Source organism: Gambusia affinis, linkage group LG01, assembly GCF_019740435.1.
Source record: "Gambusia affinis linkage group LG01, SWU_Gaff_1.0, whole genome shotgun sequence".
Classification (NCBI taxonomy): domain Eukaryota; kingdom Metazoa; phylum Chordata; class Actinopteri; order Cyprinodontiformes; family Poeciliidae; genus Gambusia; species Gambusia affinis.
Window position 1 is genome coordinate 27559551 of NC_057868.1, and position 26100 is coordinate 27585650.

A 26100-nucleotide genomic window follows, 5' to 3' on the forward strand; every position below is an offset into this window, starting at 1 on the left:
GCATGGATGTGTTTCACATGCTGGGTCACAAAGCAGTTCTGTTAGAGACACCTTGAGCACAGATTGTATCTTTATTATTTTAAAAACATTCTTTCTGATTAACATTCCTGGTAAAATTAGACATCGGAAATCAAAACAGACAGGAAGATGGTTTGTGTTACAACAGACATGCAGAGGGTATGCTTTTGGCAGCGGGTTCTCTTCTAATAGACACAAACACTCTCTCACGCACACCCACACACACACACAGGGCAGAAGTACTACCCTGTGTACACATTCCTTAAGTATTCTGTGTGATCAAAGCAGCATAATGGACTTTAAAAGTTGTCTTTTCAGTGTACACGTGCCAATTTTCTCTCTACTGTGGCTCACATTAAAAGCATTTCTCTGCAGCACATGACAAGCAGATATGTGGTTTCTTAGTCCTTTAGTCAGATAACTCAAAGCACGTAACACATATCCACTGACATACACACTCGCACATGGGAATCTAGACAATTCTGGACAGTTTTACTTTTTCCTTTTTTCTGCTTAAGTTCTGCCTCTGACTCTCACTCCCTTTCAGTGAAACATATAAGTAAAAAAAATCCTGCATGTGTAAACAGGTGATGCAATAAAAGTTTTGAAGACAATATAACTTTTTTCCTTTAAAGAAATATATATTAAAAGCATGGTGTTACTTTGTAATCAGCCCCATTTACTCTGACATCCCAAAATAAAATCCATTGCAATAACTGCCTAGCCTGGTTAAACCCAGCCCCTTGTACTGCACTTTGTTTCATACTAAAGATTGTTTCTCAACTTTCGAGTCGCTGCTTCTGGAGAAAATTCATAGCACAGGTGGTATAATCTGATGATTAGAACATATTATGCACTCCATAAATGTGGTTTCTATGGAAAAAACAGCAAGATGAACTGTTGAAAGAAAGACTAAATAAGTCCACTTTGCAGTTTGCCTGACTCCATGAAATGAGGTGCTCAGGTACAATAGACTAAAAATGAAACTTTCTGGTCAACATGCAAAACAACATGGGAGAAAATGTTTTGAAAATAAAATTCCCATTGAAAAGAATTGTGGCAGCAGCGCCATGCGGAGGGATTCTTTTTTTTTTTATTTTTTAAACACAGACATGGAAGCCGGCATTTTTTTAAAAAAGAAAGAAAAGAAGTATGGTAAAATCAGAATACAAAAATGTGCAAAGCTGGTAGTGAAATACTAGTAACCGGTAAGTCAGGGTGCTGAATATGTTAGTAGTTACTTGACAGAAATGTGGAAAACAGGTTTTCAAAAACATCTATAATTTTTGTTGCACTTCAGAACTATGCATTACTAGTTGTTGGTGTATCTCAAAAGAATTCTTAAGCCTGTTAGTTGTGGTTAAATCATAACATAATGCTTAAAATAATTAGAGGTACTGATAGTTTGCAAAGAATTAGTATATGTAGTATATAACTGTATGCAAGCTAAAAGAGGGCAACTAGGTCAGCAGTGAAAAATAACTAATAATTAGCAACATGTATGCCTTTAAATACTGTGTTTCCCATCTCTGGTCCCCAGGTTTGACTGCCCTGGATGTTTGAAATGTTTTTCTGCTTCAAAAAACCTGATTTAAACTGATGGGTCATTAATGTCCGTCTGTTGAACTTGATGACATGCTGAGAAGGAAATTAAATCATTGAACCAGTTATGCTGAAGCAAGAACACATTTAAAAGTGAAAGAACAAAGAGGTTTGAAGATAATTGTACAGGGGTCCAAAAAGCAACTTAACATCCATCATTTAGTTTTAGCTCGAAGCGGTTTAGATAGGGATTTCTATATATGTGTGAGTCAGAGCGGTGTGTTGGACTTGTGTAATATTTTGATACAAGCTGACCTAAAGTGGAAGGTAATGTACTTTCAGCTGGTGAGCTTACTTCATCTCCAGAATCTCCTCCAGCTGTTTGCGTCTATCCTGCCGCAGTTGGTTGAGGTGTCCATCTCGTTCATGTAGGCACTTCTGAGTGGAGGACAGACGTACTTTAGTGGCATCTAGCTCCTGGCGAGTCTTCTCTAAAGCTCCCATCAGCTCCTCCAACTATTTAAAGGGACAACAGGTTTATAGGTGTTAGAACTTCCCACAATAGCCATATTGCTATGTTCTTAAGTGATTATTTTAGTGGCTAAAGCTGAAGCCCATTTCACCCTGTGGTCTTCATCTTTCACTCGTGAGAGTGTTTATAAGAGGCAAGGAGTCCCAGGTATTCCTGTGTAGCAGAGCAGAGCTTAATGAACTTTAAAAACAGAGCACGTTTGGACATGAAGGCATAGGAGCCTGCTCTATTATCTATTTTTGTCTATAATGTGTTCCAATTTATAATGAAAAAGGAAAGATGAAATATTTCTAAGTGTAGATGTTTCTTGATCACAATTTCTATCAGTTCTTCACCAACAGCAGAAAAAAAAAAACACAATAATTTGGTTTAGGAATATGAAACAATTTTTACACAGGACAAGTAAGTATATATATAAATAACTTTCATGACTGCATTAGTCTTCTTGATATAACTTCCAAATGATTGGTGGTGAGTTAGCTGTAGGAAGACCATGGAAAAGTGGATTCAGCCCAACTCACTTATTTTATGGTAAAGCACAAAAGATCAGTTTTGCCCCCTTACTGCATGTGGGCTGTGTGTAGTAAAGCCTGTGAGTGCTTAAATGGTTAAGATGAGATGAAATGACAGCATAAACATGGAAATCAATGCACAGTCAACATCTTGAAGGAGGCAAAATTGGCATGTTCAATGACCCTTGGGATGGAAACAACTTTCCCCTCAACTCGCTTCCTTTCACTACTTATTTCATCTTCTTCATAAGTGTGGTTCTACTTCAGGGCTACTGCAGATAATGTTCAAACTCTCAAGTGCATCTCCTTCCTCTGCACACTCATGCCCTCCAGCCATGTGAGCCTGTGTGTCCAAGCAGAGTGCCTGATAGACAGGATGTGACCTCAGGGCATCTTTATCCTAACACAGGAAGGGGTCTAATTGCTCAACAACTACTACTTCACAATAGGATGCAGAAGTAGTCAAGATGTCCAGATAAAAATAAAATAGTGTCTCATTATGTTTATTTGACTCTGTTATTTGTAGAGTTATTATACAACAAACCTAAAAGACAGTCGTTTAACCCTTTAACTGCCACGAGGACGCCGGTGTCCCCATTGACCTGCATGTGACAGTATATCTGAAAATAATGAATGGTTTTATTCCATTACAATAAAATATAGTGGAACTGATGTTCCACGGTGTGTCCATAGCATTAAATCCCAAAGAAATATAATGAAGCTTCTGTTTGCAGCATAGCAGAGGTTAAAGGAGTATAGGGAGGTTTATTTCACAGTTTGTTTGTTTTTTTTGTTTTGCTTTTTCCAGGCCTCAATGTAAGCAAATACACTCTTTTTATCTTGAAAGTCAAGGTTCACACATCTAACTTGATTTAGATGCACCTCCATGACTGTCAGTTTTCAGCTTCTCTCGAGCCAGTCCCTCATTAGTGCACCACCCAGGGTAGTTCTTATTGCACAATCACATTATTAATAAGGAATACAATGAATTTTAGCAAAAATTAGGGACTTAACCTGCTTAGGGGTGATCCTGTGCGTGCTAATTTAGCTCAACTTCAAGAAAAGGCTCTCCAACCAAACTAAGGCTGGCTAAGGCTAGTACACTTTAGTTGATAAGCTGATTGAGAGCTCAAAGGTAGGGACCAAATCCCTCTGGTGCATTCATTCCATGTTCCTGGTTCAAAGGCCTAGTTCAAACGCCAAAGTGGGAAATCAACAGAAAATGCATTGGGAAGGCAGCGCGGACATAATAGCATGAGACAACTTAAGAAGGCCAATGGGAAAGAACAAGGATGGATGGTAGAGGTGATTTCATGAGAAAGAAAAAAGCTGAAAGGGGTAGAGACAGAGTGAGAGACTTAAAGGATTGGGGTGTGAAGAAAAGTGACCTGGGGCATTACCCATGTTACATTTCATCAGGTCAGACTGACAGAAGATTTTCAGCTCATTACACATCATGAGACTGGTTATTCTGGGACAGAGGGAGGGGTGGGGGGGGGAGAAAATCAAACAAAAAGGGAGGGTGTGAGAGAATGCGAGTTTAGTAGGGCACTCTGAAACAGTGCCAGGGTCAGGTGGTCTTTCCGACAGACGTGATTCGTTTTCTGTTCTGTAATCACATTCCTCTCTTTTCTTTCTGAAACATTAGAAAAATTTAATTCATCAACAACAAGTGAGCATCAGAGTCCGAGCATCTTTAGTGAGACGGATGGCTTTAACTTTTAAATATTTTGTTGGATTACAATCACAAGTTACAATGTATGTTTTTGTATTATTATTTTGACTGATTCATTAAATAAAGTAGGGCATTGTTATGTAAGTAGAAAGAAAATGACATATTGTTTCCAGAGTTTTTTTTACTAATAAAAATCTTAAAAGTGAAATGAACTTTTGTTCAATTGGTCAATGCCGTTTGCTTCATTTACAGGTGCCATAATCAATGCCAAACAACCAGACCTTGATCAATGCCCAACATGGTTCTTTATTTTATTATGCTTCACTGTCAAAACTGCTGAAGCTCAGTAAATAATAATAATAAAAAAAGAACATTTATGAATTGAGGTCTGCACTTTCATTGAGTCATTTTAACATTACATATTTGCTTTGAGGTGAACCATTCTATTGGAGCTTTGAAAGTTATGAATGTTGAAAGTTATTGCCCTGGCAGAAAGTAAACCCCTTTAACCAAGGCAAGTCTTTTATAGCTTCGACTGACTGGCGACCTGTCCAGGGTGTACCCTGCCTCTCGCCCGGAATGTTATGTGGAGATATGCATCAGCACCCCTCCCAACCCCACTAAGGACAAGGGTATTAGAAAATGGGTGGATAAATAGAAGTCTTTTATAGTTTTCTTTCAGTGAAACCTAATTAGTAGTTTTGTCTATTCTGCTTCAGATCTGCAAAAAAAAAAAAAAAAAGAAAAGTGAATTCCCAGAACATAATGCTTCCAATGTCATGTTTTATTGTGACGATGGTCTGAAGGCCACTAGATATTATTTAGAGGTATTTCTTTAGGCTTCACATTTGTGCACTAATATATGTTGATCTATTATTTACATCTGCAATACATCTAAATGAAGAAGTTCAAGGTTTAAGAATATTTTTACAAACCACTAGATTGCTAGTGTGACTACATGGCTCCTTATTTTCTTAATGTCTAGAAAAGTTCTAAAATTGTGTAAATAAAAAGCGAGTTAACTGGGACTTTTGGAGTCACTGGGAGTTAATGTCTCACAATTCATGCTCTGTCTTTTCTTCACGAGTTAACTTGGGTTAAAGCTAAATAACCTACTTCTTCACATGCAACAAGATCCTCAAAACTGCTTTTCATTTCTTTCCAACTTCTCAGTGGATAAAAATATTGTTTAATATACACAGTATCCAGGCTGAAAGTAAGTTGAGCGTGAAAGTACGCAAACGAGGAAAAAGCAAGCCACAGTTAACATTAGCTCTGGCTGAATCTTCTAAACCAAGTCTGACCTCCTCTAACTTGGCTCTGCTGTCGACCAGTTCTCTTTTTTTCATGTTTCAAGCTCTGGTAGAGAGTGTGCTTAAAGAAATACAGACATATTTCTACCTCATAATGTTAGTTCTAGTTTTAACCACCGTTAGCTCTCAAATTACTTGTGGCACTCATAAGTAATGCAAGGTCATTCTCATTCAAATGCACACTCACACCGAGAGGAAACATGCTCCCTTGCCCTGTTTCTTTTTCCCACCGCAGACACACCTACACTCACATTCAAAAGCACACACATTCATCTTTCTTTCTTTTTTTTAATCACCCTACATTAAAATGAAGAGCAACCAGCTGGCAGTCGGAAAAATAGACAAACAGCAGGACATGCATGTTTAAAAAAGGCAGATGAGTCAGAAAACCTAAAGTCGGTTTGCTGGAAAAATACATATCATATATTGCATACACACGAATGCACAGCATGTTCAATGTGCACACATTTCCATGCAGACACGTTTTACAAAGGAAAATAAACCCAGACCACTTTAATTATTCCAATTTGATTATTTGACTTAGAATTTCAGTTACGAGCAAAACACGACAAAAGCTTATTAAAAAATAACAACAAAGAATAAACCCATAACTAAAAATTATTTTGGCGTAACATACTATATCGCACAAAAGAGTTAAGGTTCTCCTATTGGGCTGCAGATACACATGTAACCGCAAGGGGCGTGTTGTTAAGTTCATGACACTAAGTGGCTTTTGAAAAGATACTGTACATGTAGCTGTGTGCATTTCTAGGTCTGTGGTCCACCATACGTGTGTGCACCATCATATAAACCTGTCTTTGGGCCTGAACACGGGCGGCCTCCTCCTGTGCCCAAAGGGCCTCCCTATGGGCCGAGGTGTTCATGGTATCCCTCAGAGCCTTCTCCAGCTCCATTATCCGCTCCGTCGTCTCCCGCATGGCATCCTGGGAATTGCAAAGCTTGACGTGGAAGAGGGAGAAGAAGTGTAGGTTTCGGAAAAAAAGATGCAAAAGCCAAAGACAGAAGTTTTGTTTAATTTTAATTGCTTTGAAATTTGGTCTGAAATTATTTGGAGCTTGTTTGTCTGCAACATTGGTTAGTAATGCCGAAATCAATTTACCAGTCAATTGAAATGTATTTTTGTGCTTATGATTGATTGGCTAATATAATACTGGGGAAAAAATAAACGTTTTCTGTCTGCACTTTTTTAAAGTATGAGTATGAGTTCCGCATTCATTCTTTGATATAAGCTACTCCTATCTTTTGATTATGCTTTGCATACAGTCAATTCCAGAATTCTTACATGTAAAGAAATGCTTTCTCACATCATCATCTTTTACATCTTAAATGCACTATAATTGCATGTCGTTGAGAACAGAGTCAAGAATAAAAAGATGTCACAATGAAAATTTACCACTATGATAAAAACACCTAAGTACCTACTGGATTTACTCTCAGCACAGTGTGTAATTCTTTTCTCCATATTTCTTCAGCCATGGTTAGTCGTAACCCAACCACAACATACGGTAAGTATTTTCCTCCATCTTCTTTTTATTGTTAAAATAAAAAGAAAGTAATTTTTCATGGTCTCTTCTAGTTTTTATTTTTATTTTAGACCTCGGAACAGACACCTGACATTTTGTCTGTTTGTAGCAGATGCAAACTGAACCACCAATTACATGAAAAAAACTGTTACATGTTGGTTGAATCATTTTGTGCACTTCTGGAAGTCACAAGTTAAGAGTTTTATGTCTGTTGGTTCAACAGCAAACACGTACACAAACTTGAACGGTAAAATTATCAATTTTGTAATTGTCACAGAAAAACAATAAAATAAATAAATAAATGCAGCTAATTACAATTAGTTGCTGAAGCAATTCCTCAAATTGTAATTTCTGATATCTTGCTGAAAGTTGCACTCACCAATCCTGAATTAAGATCACCAGGACTAAAGTGGATAAATGGGGATAATCTGCTACTCCACAATCTAAATTTATGACATTTAGTTGTTAGATCACAAAAAGAACCAGAAATTGGCTTATAAAAACATGATGGATACTGCTTTGCAGTTTTAGTACTAGTGAAAGACAACTGCAGAAAATCTGCAATAATTTTCTCGTTTGCTCTCATGTAAGTCATCTGACTTGTGAGTGTGGGGGTGTGCAGATCACACTGTGGGCTTCCGCTCAGACAGTTTGTGTGTGGCCTGTTTGACACCTATGGTGAGGGCAAGAAAATGATCTGTCTCCACACTGGTTGATGGAACCATGAAGAAAAACCCGGAAAAGAAAAAATAAACCACCTGATTTTTTTCCCCCCCCACTTTTTTACTTTCTCATTGATTCTTAAAGTGTTGATTTGCTTTTATGTTCACACGTTCACACTTTTCTTAAAGCAGCATAAAGTCCTTGCTGTCTTGTGTGGATGAAGAATCCTGAGCAAAGTGCAGGGGTTTCTGTCCAGGTAAGTTGAACAACAACTAGAATGTCTGAAATTTCTTGGAAACATGTTAAAATAATAATGTTACCCAACATGACAGTTTCATGTCTGGTAAACTGAGCTTATCCGTCCTAATTGACATGTTCACAACAATAGCCTTTGTATGCAAATGTGACGTAGGTAGTCAAATAGCAGTGCTATGAGAAAACATGTTCTTGGTTTTGTAGCAAGCAGAGCTTTTCTTTAAACAGTACCATAGGTCACACATGAGGATTCAATTGTAATGGAGTCTCCAGATGTAGAGAAAGTCATTTCATGAGACATTGCCAGGAAAACACAAGTGGGGTGTGAATGCCTCATCACTTGCCTCTAACAAATACCAAAAAAATACTTTTGATTAGTTTGAAACCTCTTTTGACTCATTTATAAAAGTGGCGTATCAAACTGTCAGTGACGATAACGATATACCTTAAAGCTGGTAAAATCAAAAAGTGAACTTGCACTCTTCTTTTCAGCACACCACAGCTGGAATTAAGCAACATACACCCGCACACACACGCCCTCAGACAAGTGTTGTGTGTGTCAGCAGCTCAGAACTGTAATTGGTTGTGATGGACGGGCAGTAATTCGATGCACCAAAATCAACAAGGGCCAGTCTGACCCCACACAACACACTGAAGCCTGCACACACTCATGCATACACGCCCCACTGAGAGCGGGCTGCCACCACTAGATCTCTCAAGTGCAACCTAACCAGAAAGCTGTGTCTGCATACATGTGTGCTGGCACATGTACGGTGTGTGTGTGTGTGTGTGTGTGTGTGTGTGTTTTATATGTATGCGTCTGCGTGTACAGACATGTTTAATGAGAGTTTTGTTAGTAACAAGAGAATGCTGCTTTGAAGAATATATAACAGAATTTAGAAAGTTGTAAGAATTATTAAAATCATAGATTGTGCAGAACCAGTCATCGCCTAAAGCCCTTGGGACGGATTATTATGATTCTGGCTCTTTCTGGTTTGATGGAAAGATTGCAATCACTTTTATAAACTCGTGAAGAGTGAGAAAATACATATTTCCAGCAGCTGTGAAATTAGGATTCCTTGCTTCACATTCATTAGCACACAGCATGTGCAAAATCAATCCCCATATGTGCAAGAGCAGATGAATTTAAAAGGAAGAGAAAATATAAGTAAAATGAATCCATGAAGTAACAGTTATTTACTCCAACAATCTACAGATCTTTAAACAGATTACTGACAGGTGCTGTTGTTTCATCACTGCAGATGAAAGAGAGGAAAAAAATAAATAAATAAAACGCTGTGCAAATGATTGAAATTAATACTTCCGATGTGTGCTTTCTCTGTGTTTGCAAAGTGCAGCATGGTGCACTGGAGACAATGGAGCGGAGAGATGTTATCGGTTTGTCCCACATAAACTGTCCTGGAATGACAGAGAGACTTTATTTGTGTGTGTTTACCCTTGGAGCGTGCTATGTTCCTGATGGAACCAGAGATAAAGGCAAAGAAGAAAGACCGCATGGGGAAATAGACAGAGGCAGTGGCCATAACACAACTTTAGTGCTGGATCAAGCAAAATATGCAGCATACAGACTGCACTGAAAGGATCTTTATGGATAGTGGCCTGGAAGATGCTATGTTTAACACACAGTTTCCTACATAAACTCTTTCTGCACTGTAGATACTGTTTCCTTTAGACTTTGAATATTATTCAATGTTATCCAGACCCTTTTATCTTAGATAAATAATTTATGAGATTCTGGTTCCTTTCCTGGCAGTTTTAAACACACCATGAATAATCTGTTGCATAAAAAACAACTAATTTGGGCCTCCTATCTTTCAGCCCAAACACAGCTACTCTTTGACTAAAGTTCTGGCAGAAAAAGTATCATGAAACAGTTTATATAATTTATGATTAATATCAGGGTCTAAGACTTTTGAACTTTGTTGTAAAGTACTTCATTGTACAGAGAAACTACTTGTTAAAGCGATAGACCACTTGCTGCAGATTTTAACTTAGTTCTTCCAGGATGACCTGTAGTACTATAAATATCGATCACAGCATTGTTTCACCTTAATCAGTCTTGCTATAACATCTCGGTTTTCCTAAATTAAACACAATAGAAGTGGAATGAGCAACAGCTAGCACACAGGTTCAGCTTTTACAGTTAGAAACTAGTGATTAGTCCTTAAATCTGACTGTAGCGGGGGACTCAGACCTGATACAAGTATATAATTACAAGGTCAGACTTTTACCACCTGAAGAACATTTCTAGAATAAAATAATGAATGGCTCCACAAGCTCACAAGAAACTCATCCATGCAGCTGATCCAGTACCCTGCTGCTCGTGTTCTCACTAAAACTAGGAAAGTAGAGAACAAGATGCCCAAAAGGGACTCTAAAGTCTGTACACTGGCTCAGAGAATAGACTTTAACATAATCCTGCTAGTTTGTAAATCAGTGAAAGGCTTAGTGCCAAAATACATTAAAGACCTGTTATTGTTTATCAACCATCCAGACCAGGTCTTACATTTATGATCTATTCTGTATCCTCAGAACCAGAACCAAACATACAGAAGCCGCATTCAGTTTTTATGCATCACTAATCAGGAACAAACCTCCAGAAAACTGCAAAAAAGCCGAAACACTAAGTTTGTAAAACCTCACCGATTTAGAGTTGTCTTTGATCAATAATGACTGAAACAATGATCAACATATTTGGTCTATATTTGATGATAATTATTTTTTTGTTGGCATTTAACAAAATGCTTTGTTGCTTGTTTCATAATTGGTAACTATGTTATGTTTGAACTAACTTGTTTCTGAAATGTGCTACTAGATAAACTTGATAGACTTAAATAATTTCCCCTCAATGATGATAGGTCATAAAGGCATTACTGCCATCTTAATCATATAGAGTGATTTATTCAAGTATCAGTCTGAGCCATCATTGTCACAAAGGGTTATTTCTTTGCTACTCTAATTTACAGAACTAAGAGTTATAAAAACATCGCCAATGTGCCTGTCTACGTAAACTGGATTCATAAAAAATTTTGCTCTAATTTGAAATTCTTGCTTCTAACTGTCTAAAGCTTCAATTCCCTGGATCCAACACGTATAACAGACCTTTTACTGTGATTTGTACTTTCCTGACCATTTAGATCAGAGCATGTCTAATAGTTCCCAGATCACAGTTTGTGGCAAATTAATGCCAGTCCTCTAATCATTAGGCCCTCCATTTGTAGAACAGGCACATTAAATATTCATCTACGTTCCACAAAACCCTCGTAACTTTATTCTCTGTTAAATTCTTGTCAACAATTTATGTTTTACAACTAACAATTATGTTTATGCAAGAGAACAATTGTTCTCTTTGCTGCCATGTTTTCGACTTTAATGTATTTATATTCTGTCATCATCAATAATTGCATATAAAATTTGACAGATGCCTACAATTGTAGAGATATTACCTGGGTAAATTTGTGATGTCCCAGACGCAACTCCTTTTTCAAAGAGTGATTTTTGTTTCACCACTGATGGTAAAGAAGACGCTGGTCTTAACCTTGCTTATATTTTACACAGTCGTTCTAAATTTAACTCAGTTTTCTAAAATGAGCAAGATTCGTAACCTTTTACGAGCGGATGAATCATTCGAAAAATGTGTTATTTTTTGGCTGTTGTATAGTTTCTTGTACAATGTTCTAATAGGTCCATGGCAGCATGTGTTGTTGTCTCAGAAATGAGGGGGAAAAAATTGTGATTTACTTGTGAAAAGTGTCTGAAGAACATTAGCTACACGTCCAGGGGTGGTCCTAGCCTGTTTGCCGCCCTGGACAAACAACATTTCATAAACTGTGTCCATATAGCGCCCATTTCAGAAATCGCCACTGTATATCCCCATTTTACAAACCAGAGATTAGAGGGAGAGTGGAGGGCTGCAGATATTCTTTGTGTGATTCTGTTATCTGGTGGAGTGGCGTTTTTCGGGAAACAAAAAAGAAGAAAAAAAGCCATCCGTGAAGGATAAGCGGGAAATGATTAAATGGTGATTTCCTTCTGCAATGCAGATTAAAACAGATAAGAAAGCCTAATTGATCAAATAAACTGTTTCTGTGGCGGTGTGTAATTAAACAACAAAAGGCACATTTTTGAGATCATTTAGATATGTTGTTCAAAAAGTGATTTAAAAGCTGTCTTGTTAAAAAAAAATAGCTGTGTTTCATTAGCTGATTTTCAAATTCCTCAAAGCTTGTCATTAACAAACAGATTAAGCAGCACATTCCCGAATCCCTCTTTCTGTGGTATAAATGAATTAATTACACTTAAAAGTTTTGTTGACAGTTTAGGCTAATGGTTGTCTTAGAAACTGGAACAAAAAACAAAAAAACAAAATTGTTGTGTCTTTGGATCTGTTGTCAGAGAACAGGCATATAAAACAGCTGCCAAAGAGACGGTGGGACATAATTGGTTAATGACTGGAATCTGTAACTGGATATGCTTTAAAATTTGTATTTCCTTTGGTCAACAACACCATGAAAATTATCTACAGCTGGCTAGTTGTCAGCCTATACAGTGCTTTGGATGGGGTCTGCCAGCACACACAGGGAAAAAGACAAAGAAAGGAACAGTTCTGCTTAAAGACGGGGTCATGTTCTGTGCTGGCTTGAGGGAATATAGAGGCTTACTTCATTGGCCCTCTGGGAGTGAATTGACAAGACTGCACTATGTATTGGTCTCTCAGCAGATATCCTCAGCCCAGAATAAAAGCATGCACCAAGTAATGCATGTGGGGAGAGTAAAGCCACCGACACAGAATTAGATACCTAGTATTTACATCAAAAAACTCCTGGCGAACTCTGTTCTTGATTACTCCCATCATATAGTTTATTGTGTATTTGTTGTACTACGGACTGATATGTCCTAAGAAAAAGCATGAAAAGGTCTAAAATACCTTAGATAAGTCACTGTTCAAAACAAATGACTTTCCAAGTGAATGACTTGGAAAGAGATGAGACGTAGAAAAGCAAGAAACAGATGTTGGTCCTGTCATGAATCATGTAACGTTCTGGTATGGTAATGTGACGAGGATTTTGTCCCGACACCACAAATTAACTCATTTGCACACATACATAATGTTCCAACCTGTGATAAAGAGTGTGGATGTCCATCTACCAAGGCGTCTCTCCTCATCTCGCCAGGCACAATCTGCTTCTGGATATTTGGAGACTTGATTTGCCTTTGAGCAGAGAAAATAAAAAGTAAAAATAAAAAATAAAAAACAGTGATGAGAAGATGGATGTAGAAAACAAATTAGAACAATTGTTATGTGGTATTCATTATGTAATAAAGACAGACATGTTTGGTTTCCTTGAAACTTTTATTTTTCTGAGCAAGCATAAGGATTTCTTACAGTGTGGACTTACAAAGTTTAAGCTTGTTAGTTTATTTATACTGCATATGCTATCATATGCAGTAATCTTTGGTTTGTCGGGTAACAGCTTAATAACCTTAGCATCAGTTAAGTTAAGGTGTAGACACAGTCATTGGATGGATCAAGACCAGATTAGCGATTTTTAGGACATTGTGTATTAGGTGTATTATTTTGAAAATCTTTCAAAGAACAGCAAATAATAGGCAATCAAAATCCTTCTTTTCTGGAAGGAAGTCTCCAAGCTTAGTTATTTTATTTATAGCTAAGTGGCTGTAAGCACACCAAAAAAATTACACAAATTCAAAAATTACTAGAATGTTAGAGAAAAAACTATAAATATCAGGACTTTTTTACAGCACATGTTTCAGAGGGATATGCAGGACTCACATTTATGGACTGCAGAATGCAAATCATAACACAGCAAACTAAAAGATGGTCAAACTGTATATTATGTCAGGAGAGGCTGATGTCAGGGAGACATCACTCTGAGCAGGGTTGACAGAGTGTGGCTGGCTATAACAGAAACATAGCCTACTCCATGGGACAGCAATATTAAAGAAAAAGAAAAACAAACGGGTTAAAAATGCAAACTTGTTTTTGTTGTAGCATTTTAATCTATACATTTCTACATTTTAATTAGATCTGTGTCTCTTTTACTGTGTCTTTAGACATCAATTGCCATAATATAAATAAGCGGAATTGTATTGAATTTCTGTCAAGGTAAAACACAATCCACCTGCTGTTTTGGAGAGTTCAGAGGAGAGACTTAGAAATTTGCTCGCCAAGCCCTACTGTTTTTGAAAGACTGTTATTGACTCACTCCTCAGTACAGAGCTGAGTCAGGTTTGCAGTCTGCCTTGTTTGCACACAACTTTGCATTGGCCACTCATAAATATTGAATTTGTTGGTCTGATTCAGTACTATGGCTATACCTGTTTGGTTTTTGTTTTGGGGTTAATAGACTTGCATCAAACCAAGAGAACCCATTTCCTTCCTGAACAGTATAACGACAGAACATCCCCATGGTGTTTATTCCTTCCATTTATTTGTATTTCACCTTAACGTAAACAGGCTGGCCTTGTTAGAATATACAACCCGACTTTTGAAAGGGACATTTTCCACTTGCATACACAGTAAGAGACACAATAGAAATCTGTATTTAATGTGTAAGAAGCTTAAACAGTCAAGACACAATCATTTAGGCATTTTATCAAAAGGCACCATAATCCTAAGTATCCTTTTATTCTTGAAAAAAGAAAATCTAAATAATTTGGACAATAAATTAGACTAATTATTATACAGTAATAAAAAGGGCCTAAACTTTTTGTTCAATACCTACGTAAATAACTTAAATGTATATGAAAATACTTTCTTTTATAGTTACAAAAATTAAACAATACTGCTCTAAATTGTGACCAGATTTAACAGCACGTTACTTCATGTGCACAAGGGTAATTTTATTTTTTTATTGCAATGTTTGCACCGTTTTTGTCATGGAACGAAACAGCTGAGCCACAGTGTAGGCAATAAATCAGGCACAGACAAAGGTTCTGTGTGTGTTGACTCATTATGGCTTGGCAGACATGAACAAGACAAGACTCGACTCATAAAGGTATAATGCTTCGATGTAAACCTTTCAACAACGAAACGAGAAATATAACCCAGTGTTGGAAGTATGTGCACAGAGAAACGCACATTCCTGAAAATCTAACAGTGACAGCAAACTTTGTTTCTAACATATACTGATGCTAAAATGGGCTTGGTTTTACTGGGATATTAAATAAAGGTGTACTTATTTGGCGCAGTGCTTTTGTAAATTTGCCTTTTTTCATCAAAATTAACTTTTATGAATCAGCTTTTTAATGCAAACATTTTATTCATGAAGAAAGTTTATCAACTGAAAATGCTGAAAGAAGAAATCCCTCAAAAAAATCTAACAATCAATCGCATGTCACTGAGAGTATTTATCCTCCTTTTCTCAGAGAGTTTAGGGAGTTTCTGTACAGAGGAAAGAGCCAAAATCCCTCCAGAGATTTGTAGGCCTCAGCTATAAGAACATGTCTTATAGCTGAGCTTGTCATCAAATGTTTTGCACTGCCATGTTTTACCACTGACTGGTGGAAATATGCACCATTCCACCTAAGGTCATGCGAGGATTAAGGATATGCAATTTACAATGCTGTTTAATAACCCCACATTTCTGGATTAGAATTTTTTTAATATTATTTTTTTAGATATTTTGATTATATATACAGAAAAGGAAAAAATAACAATAACAACAACACTTATACAGCCTCAATACAAAAAAAAAACAAAAAAACAAAAAAAACAGGAGGCACGTATATAAATTACAGCAATTTATTGAAAAAATATATTTTTTTAATATTCAGATCTTCAATATTGTGTTTCATTAGCTGTAAGTTGAAAAACATCATAAAGGTTTGCAAACATCAGTATTACTGTAATTAATCTATATAATAGGTTTCACATATTGAAACATGAACATTTCAAAAATATTTATTTTAGATGCATCTATAAGACCAATTAATTAATAGACATAGTGATTTTTTTTTCCTATAATGCTGACAGTGACAAATTAGGGCTTAAGAGAACCCTCAAGCCATACAAACACGCTGTGACCAAGCGGCTGTTAAAATGTACCGCATTATTATTCTACATCCACACTGCTGTGTTTACTCTGGGCAAAAGCTACAAGAAGCTCCCACATGTGGGCAAATATTTGCTGTCACAGCTTCAGGAATGATGTGGGTATGTGCTGTTGTGTGCATGACTGATGTTGCTGTACAATTAGGGTGAAGTCTGGCAAACAAGATGCTGTATTCATTACCTTGCCACACACAACAGCATTTTACTGAAAAGTTTGTTGTAAGAAATTACAACAGACAGCTCAGCATATCTGATAATATTTAAATCCCACATTAGAAAGTCATACATTAATTCACCTCTTTTTATGTTTGTGGTTAGTGTCTTTAGTGTAATTAAGAGTTACTTTATTAACAGCCCAGATTTAAATTTGGTGAGCTTTTATTTCTGTTCAAATTGATAAAAACACATTCTCTATTTTCTTGTCCCCACATACCCATCAGGAGAGAGCTGCTCAGATAGATTTAGATCTCTCTGTGTGTTTTTATAAGCTTAGAGGACTATCCATGAAGAGCAAAGTTGACACGAGGGCATATCAGCTATCACAAACATAACCTCTACTGGCGCAGGTGTATAAACTAATGGCCATGTTGGTCCTGTTTGATAGCCGATATGCCCCTGTATTTCTGTACAACGTGAATATAAGTGTTTTGACCTAGGTGAAGGCAAATGAGGGCACTTAGAGACAGGTATACAAGCTGGGAAGGGTGCAAGAGGATGAGGGAGGATTCAGAGTTTATTACTGAAATAAAGCACATTTTTCATTTGTCATCGCAGAAAAAAATGAAGAAAGAGCAAGAGACTAGCAAGCACCTACTTCCCTGACCTCAGCGTAATAAATAACTTTTTACAGTGCTCTTTTCTTTATTCATCTGGAGAGCTGCACATATACACTTTCCAACACAAGCAGTTTCATCTGTGGGCTGCCAAAGTAAATCATTTAGTTCGAGACCTCAAACACACTGCTTCCATTTGTGAAATCAATAAAAATTTTGGGAAAATCAGGTAAGATATTCTGAAGATAGTTGTCAACCTGCAGGATTCTGGTTCATCCTTAAATACAATTTCCAGATACTTGAATGTACCTCATTTGTCTTTTCAAATAATTTTGTGCAAGTAGAAACACCGAGTAGATGTTGAGCCATCAGGAACTCTTCAGGAAGGAGACAAAATGCTTTTTCAAGAGAAACAGATGTACAAATCAGCTATGCCATATGTGAAAACACAATTATTCCTATGTTCAATTCGACTGAGCTTATCAAATGAACTACTCCTCAGTCCAATGCTCCTAAGAACGAACAGATGCAAAGGCATTTTGACAACATTTTGCTCCAGGTGGCATGACGGAGAGAACAGGAGCTTCTTAAAGAGACAGAGACCAATATCAACGTGTCACACTGCAAAGTCAAATTTATTTCATGTTTAATATATTATATGCACCAAATTTTTATAACATCTCAAGGTAACATAGTTACTTGATTGTGTTTTAAACTAGCACTATGTGCCTGGAAAATACATAATTTTAAAAATTGAAGCTTGATGTTGTAAAGTCACTTTACAAGTGAAACTGCCTTTTTGTTCATTCTTCTCTACCCAGAGGACAACAGTTCATGTGCCTTTGAACAGGAAACAATGGCATCACTGGGGCTGAGGAGTTGCCAGCTGTAGGAAATTGTGCTCGTAATTCAGACTCGCATTATTAAGCAAGATTTAGCTCAAAGAAGAATAAACTTTTCCATAGCTTTTCCATTTTAATTGAAGGTTTAAAGGGAACATCTTATTAGAAAACATTCCAATTTGTATTTTCCAACAAATGAAATTTTGTCTCTTCTACATCGCCTTAATAAAGAGCACCATGAAAGTTTATTAAGGTGCTGGCAGTTATCTAAAGTAAGTGTAAAAATGTTAATGGGAAAACAGTGAAAATCTGCAGGATAAATAAAGTTGTTAGGTCAAGTTAACTGTGGGAATGTGTAGTTTGATCTGTGATATTGGGTTTTAAACCGGTCCGGAAACATGAAAGCTTTTAGAAGCTTCTATCCTTCTGAAAGAACAGTTCTATTTGTGCATGAACAAGTCAAGAAGAAAAAGCTTACGTCTCCATATGTTTAAATACAATAAAGTGTAATGTGATGATATAGATTGAGCATCATTTTGTTAAAACACACCCTTTCTGTTGCAGGTGCGACATGTTTATAGTTCTGACACAAAGCAGTAAATCTGCAAGTGGATGCTAATCCTAAAATGGATTCTTAATTTGCACCAACACCTGCAGCAGAAACGCTGTTTACAAATATTTTCATGAACAAATATTACAAAAAGAAACTTTCGAGGTTATGTCTGTTTTGGAATTCAGTCAGGCATTACTGCATCTGGTTTTTGATTATAATCACTAGAAAGAGGCCAAAAGTTGTATTTGTGCCTTTGTGTGAGTGAAAATTGCTGTTTGTCAGAATTTGTAAGCCACCAACTACTAATTCCTTCCTCATGTGGGACCTCTGTAAATTCCCCTACAATGCATACCACTCACAAGCTGACCATTGGCACCGCTATACACACATTTCCACTGATATTCCCACAAGCACACCTACACATACACCTCCCTTTTTCTCGAGCCCTCCCTCACATACCAGAGTGCTTACCCTATATGTTTCTGTGGCAGGGTGAGACTGAAAAGTTGATTTATTTGAAAAGTTAATTCCCATCACCACACAGAGGGGGTTTATTTTTAATTAATTGTGTAGAACTGTAAAAGGTTAATGTAGAAAAAAAAAGTATTAAAAAGATCCCACAGGTAATATATATATATATATATATATATATATATATATATATATACACCAGCGACCAAAGAAAAAGGCATTTTATTCACATTTTAACTCGTCCTTTGCTACCATGTGCATTGCCATGTGAAATTATTTACATCCCTTGAACTACTTTATATTTTTTCATTTCATAGCCTTAAACTTTAGAGTACTTATTGAGATTTATGAGACAGAACAACAGATAGCAATGAAAAATTGTGCAGTAGAACATAAAGTATACATTGATTTTTAACCTCTCTTTTTCACAAACAACAAAACCCTAAATAGCAAGCTGTGTTGTTGCAACTGGAAGTATTTCGGAGAATGTCTCCATACAGTGCACAAGGAGAAACTGGTGTCCATTCTGCAATGGAGCTCAAATAGCTTAAACTCAAACGTGAATAGGAAACATATGTGAACAGCAACTTTTACATCTAGCCACATATTCTCAATTAATTTTAAGAGTGGACTTTCTAACACATGAATATGCCTTGATCTAATCCAAACTACTTTAGCAGGGCCTCAATGTTTATGGTTGTGACCCAAATGAAAGGTGAACCTTTGATCCAGTCTAACAGTCTCTAACGGGTTTTCTTCCAGGATTGACTTATATTTTCTCCCATTCAGATGGAGCTTCATGATGCTGCCACCAAAATACTACATGGTGTGTTTAGGGTGGTCTGCAGTGTTGGTTTTCATCTAAACACTTTTATGTCTATAGACTAATTTGAGTCATCTATCCAAGCAGTCCTCTGTTTCAAGTTTCCCATGTCTGCTTGTGCCTTGTGGCATGCAAACAAGATTTCCTTTGGTTTCCTTCAACAGTGCCTCTCTTTTTTTACAAGTATGCACTATTTTGTGTTGGTCTATCATTTACATCCATTGAAGTTTGCTGTTGTAATTTAACTGCTTTTGCAAGGCATTCATCTGAAATCACTAAAAACTGCTGATGGTTTGATGCATTCATGCTTTTAGAAATCACCATTGTTTGAGAATAATTAAAACCTGATATGCTTCAGTTTACTGGAGCTGTGATTAAGGGACCTTCTAATATGCCACTATGTTAAATACACTCATTCTTTTCTAATAAATTAGATTACACATAAATAAAATGACTTCCATTAAATCATTGATATGTGTAAGCTTTGAGACAGCTGTAGAATAGTCTTGACTTTGTTAAAGTTTATTTATTACAATGACCTGCCCCTCTCTGCTTTGTTTTCAAATGGATGAGAAAGTGTCTTTGTGCTCATCTGTTATCCTCTCCTTCTGCTCAGATGGTGGTTAATAAGTCAGCTAACTTAGATCCAACAGAAACAAAGCGATTAAAAAGACATTCATCCTTTGCTCAGACACGGTACGTATCGTATGCTCTGACACAGATGTCCATTCAGCGCACACACACACACACACACACTCCATCCATGCTGTCGCATAACACATGTGCACGGCTACTCGTGTGCAAATATTAAATATTTTTATCTAAACAGAAAAGGAGAAAAGTATGCTGTTGCCAAGAAAACTGATGCCTGTTATTGCAACGTTGGAAGTAAATTTTAATTAACATGTGCAGCTGTGTACTATGATTATACTGGATCTTCTATTGATAACCTGTGGTAGGTTTGCCTTTGACCTTTGGCCTGTGTGTGCCGAACAGAGGGGAAGGGTTGAGCTGATAGCAGAGCCTAGTTGACACTAATGAGACAATAGCCAAGAAAAGATAGATGAGCTGAGGGGAAAAGAAACCCTTCCAACTATTTCTGACTCCTGGCTGGCTTCAGATACAGAGAGAATCAACACGTGTGGCTTGCAGCAATTGCATGCAAACAGCACACACGTCTGTGGACAAGGCATAATTAATGCACACACACGAAAACATAATAGAGGCTTGATGCAGTAGATGTGCAGGAGCTACTGTATTCTTATGTTATTTGATGCCGATCCATTCGAACGCTGTTCCAAAACAGGGAGTGTGAATAATGGCCGATGAAGGAGGGAGGAAACCACGATGGATCAAGTATGTGCCCCCCATCCAGGCTGACTTCTCACCTTTCTCAAATGTAGTCACTGAGAGCTCACCTGTGGGGCCAGTAAGCACTAACAAGAAAGAGGTAACCAGCCACAGATATTCAAATGTTTCTGTAATTTTCAGTCAACTAACTAAATGAGTTAGTTGACTCATTTAGAGTCAACTAAATGAGTCAACTAAATAATGGAATAGCACTCTTGACCTATGATATTTTTTAAGCTTATTTTCACACATAACGTGTCTGGTCAATATTAATATAGCTTTAATACTGTTTGCACGTTTAAATTTTTTTTTTCACATTGATGCCACAGAGTTCAATAAATTAAGTTGTGAATAATTTTGATTGCTACAATGAACCTGTACAAACTTATTATCAACTGAAAAGGTTTGTCAAGATTCAAAAAATCTGTGGTCATTGATGATCCAATTGGACTGTTTTGTGAAGTAGACAGAGTAAAAATTTCCATCTCTATATCTGATGAATCTGGTAGAGATCTGCCCTAAACCTCTTCCAAGAGGTTCAACAAAGTAATTAATCAGAGTTCTTGAATTCAAATTCTTGCCACAATTTTCAGTTGTCTTTGAAACCATGCTTAATTTTTAATCTATTTTACAGTTTTGCATTACCTTGAGTTTCCATGAGCAAAAGTGCAAGAAAGTTGAAGGGGTATGAAAACTTTTGTATTCAACATGCTCGTGTGTAGACGCACATGAATTGAATGTGCACACAAAGCACACACACAATGGTTTTGCACAGACACTAAAGAGCTACTCATTCAGGTACATATACACACCATGCCAATCCATAAATCAAATGATAATTGAATAGCACTCTGCCAGTAATATACAGAGCAGTATAAACAGCCAGTGTCTGGGTTGGATACACCACCTCCCACTGGCATGCCGCTGGCGGTGTGCTGCTTGGTAAACTCACAAAACACACACCTCAAGAAACAAACACACACACCCCAAATATGTTTACAAGAATGCAAAGATGGAAACAGAACTTTTTATCTATTGAATTCACAGAAACTGGAGTGAAAACACACAAATGCTATGTGCTAGTAGGAGAAAACACACATGAGCGAAGTCCTGATAACAATGAAATGTGAAGAATTTTTGAAAAAGTCAACAGAAAGTAAAACCATATCAGCGCTATAAATCAGAAAACATAAAGGTTCTGATGGTGCTGCTGGAATGAGGCCTGAGTCTGTTTCCCATGAATGGATTGCATGCCTACCAATGGGATAACAAAATTTGCACTCCTTGAGAAACTTGATGAATAATATCAACACGCATGAGAGGATTCCAAAAGCACACATGAACATGCAGACTGTATGAAAGTGTGTTAGCCAGGCAACCTATAGATCTACTTACCCAGGTCTTCAGATGTATACAGAAAACAATAAGATATAAAATAAAATTATTAAACTGATCAACGTAAATAGATCAAGCATGTATTTCCAAACAAGGATTATGTAAGAGAAGTAGGAGTATTTGAAAGTGGTTTTAAGTGGAAGGAATATACAACCTGAACGGTTTATATCTGATGGATTAGTCCTTTATAAATAAAGCACTTTGCACAGGGTCTTATAAAGATCTGGTCAGTAAGGAGAGGGCTGCTCTTTGATGACACCCAGATGGTGCATGTACTGGGATAGACGTGAATGTCAGTGACTTTTTGACCCTCACCTCTCAAGATCAGTAATTTTCTTCTCCTTGCATGATTTGTCCACTTCGGCATCCTTAAGCGCCCCCTTTAACCTCTCCACCTCAGCCTGGGACTTCCCAGACTCCTCTCTGTAGCGGGCCACTTCCTGCTCGAGAAGCCTCAGACGATCTGCGATGTCTGGACAGATTCTGACAGTTTCCTCTGGTTTTGGGGTCTTTAGGTTTGCACGTGTGCAAGTAAGTGTGGGGTGAGTGATGTGAACAGAAAAAAGACAGAGACATATTGTAAAAATATTTGGCTTAACATTTTATGCTGAAGGTACAGCTCAAGTACACTTGAGTACATTATCAAAACCTTGATTGACAGAGGTTTTGATAATGTAATGTACAATGCAGGCGACTAAAATTCCCTATTTACATTGCCATTCACTTTGAAACAAATGGGAGAATTAAAAGCAGAAATTGCCATTAAATTGCCATTTTTAATTGGAAACTGGAGCTGCAATATACAGTACAAGCCTCTGAGGTCATGAACTTACATATAAATGGACTGTATAAAGGAACGTTGCATCATATAGGTTCCAAAAGATTTCATCTTGGAGCATTAGATGAAAAAAGGAATAAACACAGTCGTGTAGGTCTGTCACATAAATTCACAGCAATTAAAGTTTGGGGTTATAATGCAACAGAATGAGAAATGCTTAAGTTGTTTAAATATTTTCTCCCGCTCCTATATTTTATGCTCAGACACACACTAATGAAAACTCTGTTATTTTTAAGATACGTGTTTAATTCCAACTTTTAGATGGACAAGCAATTTGCATCCCCATGTTTTACAAAAGTAAGCTACACTTGCATATTCAGTTTCTGATTCAGATAAATGCACAATAACCAGGATGGACACATGGATGGAGAAATGGATGCAAAAATGAAAATAAACTGAGAACACCAGAATTCTTCATTAGTCTATATTCTTTCTTTAATTATCAAAAGACTTATTTTTATCCTGAAAAATACTTAAAATTACAGCCATATCCAGGCTGTTTAGGAATCCTATTATGTTCCTGTTAGAAAAACTATGAGGTCACATTGTGAAATATATGTGAGATGCTGATGTATACAGGTGACCAAACACAAGAGTCATAAAATAAAGAACATACCGTGGGGTTGACTGCTGGAAACCCATCTACTTTGGGTTCAACCTAAAGGTTAATGAAGAAATACTGCATATTAAAAATAAAACTTTCTAAGGTGCCACCATGCATTCTTGTCAATTTTGCATTAACTATGCAGAATATTAAGTGTTGTCAGATGTGGTAGGAATACAGCAAAGACTGCGAGAATGTAAACTCATCTCTGTCAGAAGCCATCAGTACCCTCAGGTTTGAGCATCCCCCTCTAATGCCTTCTTTCCTGTGGTTTCCTTCAATCATTTGCCTCCTTGGGGCAACTTTTTATGCAGAGTTGTGAGTTCAGTCATTATCATTCCAAAATTACTGACTCCCCATGATGTTTTGACTGTGATTTTACAAGAACACCACACATCACAGTGTTATTGATATTTTTTTTTTTTTGGTTTGGATCCCTCTTTTGCTTCAACCACACTAAATCGATTCTTCTCTGAGAAAAACATCCCAGAGGCACTTTCTAACCTAGAATTATCCTCCTCTCAACTTCTCCCTTTTCCTCTAAAACTCTACCGCTCTCTGTCAACTGTTTGTGAAAATTTTTAAACTTGTTGAGACAGCTGAGGCCACTAATTTAAACAAAATCAAGTTAATGTGCACAAACACTTCTACACTCAAAGTCACATTTCACTAACTTCAGAGGACATAATTAAGTTGAAATCATTTCAGCTCCAGCAGCCCTGAGAAATGTATTTAAAAAAAATATTTTAAATAAATTAAATTAACTTTAACTTAAATTAAAATAACTTTAATTTGCTGAACTACCTTTTAAAACAATCCTAATGTACTTCTTTTTGATGACACAAAATGAATGCTAACCATCAGCAAAAGTACATTTCTATTTGTTTACTGGAGAAAGACATTCATTAGTAAATTGGAGCTTTCAATTACTAAAAACAAGACATTTACCAACTGGTAGCTCAGCAACTGATGAATTAGCCTGGCCATTGCTTTCCTGTGCAATTCCACTCTTACCCTAAAATCTCGCTTACAGAAGGTCTGGGCTTTCTCCCCTTTGCTTGGATTCTCTCAAGGAGATTTTGTACCAGGCCAATCAACCCAATTTTCTGCAACATCATCTGTTTTACCAATAGCAGTGGAGGATGTGAGCAAAGCCATTCAGTCCACCCTTCCAAATACTGAACTAAGGTTAACAGCCTCCTCGTTTGGCTCGGCACTTTTCTCTTTGGATAGAGGAAAGCTGTCTAAAACTCAGCCAATTTCTGGTGAGCTTCATATGGTTGAACATACACATTACATATGTTATGGGAAAACGTTAGCAATTGGGTAAAATTTAAAACATCAACAGAGTTCACGCCTCCAGAGAGCAATCATTTCTTAATAGCCAAAAAGCAAAGTGCAGTACAGCTGGTATGACAGCTGTCCCTACTGTCACACCGAGACAGTAATGGTAATGGTTTTCAGTTCTCCCTTAATATTACTTTAAATATTAATTAGTGATTAGTTTAGATTTTTATCTTTAAGATTGTTTTTATTAGTCTGACTTTTTAGTTGACTATTTGGCATGGACACATTTAGTTAACTTTATTTGTCAGTTCTTTGTATTTTTTGTTAAAGGCAACCAATTAATTTCTTCCTTTTGAGTTACCAGTTTCCTTTGGACCTGCTCCTGAAAATTACACAGATGAGCTCCAGCTGACGGATATCCATCCATGGCTGTCAAACATCCTCAGCGGGCCGTTCCATTTGTTCACCAGAGGAAGAGGAAATTTGGTTTATAGTTTATTTTTATCATTTATTTAATGCTTCTTCTTTTTGAAAGCTAGTTCAGTTACAGATTTAGTAATATTCTGACCAGTATTTGTTATGTTGTTGCTCAAATTAGCACAAAACATTTATTATTGCTATAAATTTATCATTCTTATATTAATGCCACAGCTCCTTCTTCTCAAAGGCAGACATCAAGAATAATTTAATGAAAAAAGTACCTCAGCTCAGCTGCAATATTGTTTGGGGAACAAAATGCCGAATCTACATTGTTTAAGTCCCTTTATATAAAGACATACCATTTAAAGTATGTCTTTATATAGTATAAAGACAGTATAATATATAACAATGCAGTCATTGTTACCAATGCAGCCATCTTGGTAACAATGGCTGCATTTCAGAAAATGAGTATCATACAAACAGTAGAATATGGTGGAGGTAGTATAATTGTCTGGGTTTGTTTTGCTGCTTCAGTACCTAAAATACTTGATGTGAAAAATGGAACCTTGAATCCTGCTGTCTACCAAATATCCTG

General features: G+C 36.8%; 1 protein-coding gene across 1 annotated transcript in view; it reads right to left on the reverse strand.

Annotated features, from left to right (window-relative positions):
* The window catches only part of LOC122831634 (ELKS/Rab6-interacting/CAST family member 1-like), a 156567-nt gene that overhangs the window by 71871 nt on the left and 58596 nt on the right, over positions 1-26100 (reverse strand). Inside the window, exons 10-15 of the mRNA XM_044117983.1 lie at positions 23811-23852; positions 22672-22865; positions 22357-22362; positions 13194-13287; positions 6405-6551; positions 1916-2076 (exon numbers count right to left, since the gene is read on the reverse strand). Coding sequence (XP_043973918.1) covers positions 1916-2076; positions 6405-6551; positions 13194-13287; positions 22357-22362; positions 22672-22865; positions 23811-23852 — 644 coding nt within the window. The remainder of the gene's footprint in view (positions 1-1915; positions 2077-6404; positions 6552-13193; positions 13288-22356; positions 22363-22671; positions 22866-23810; positions 23853-26100) is intronic.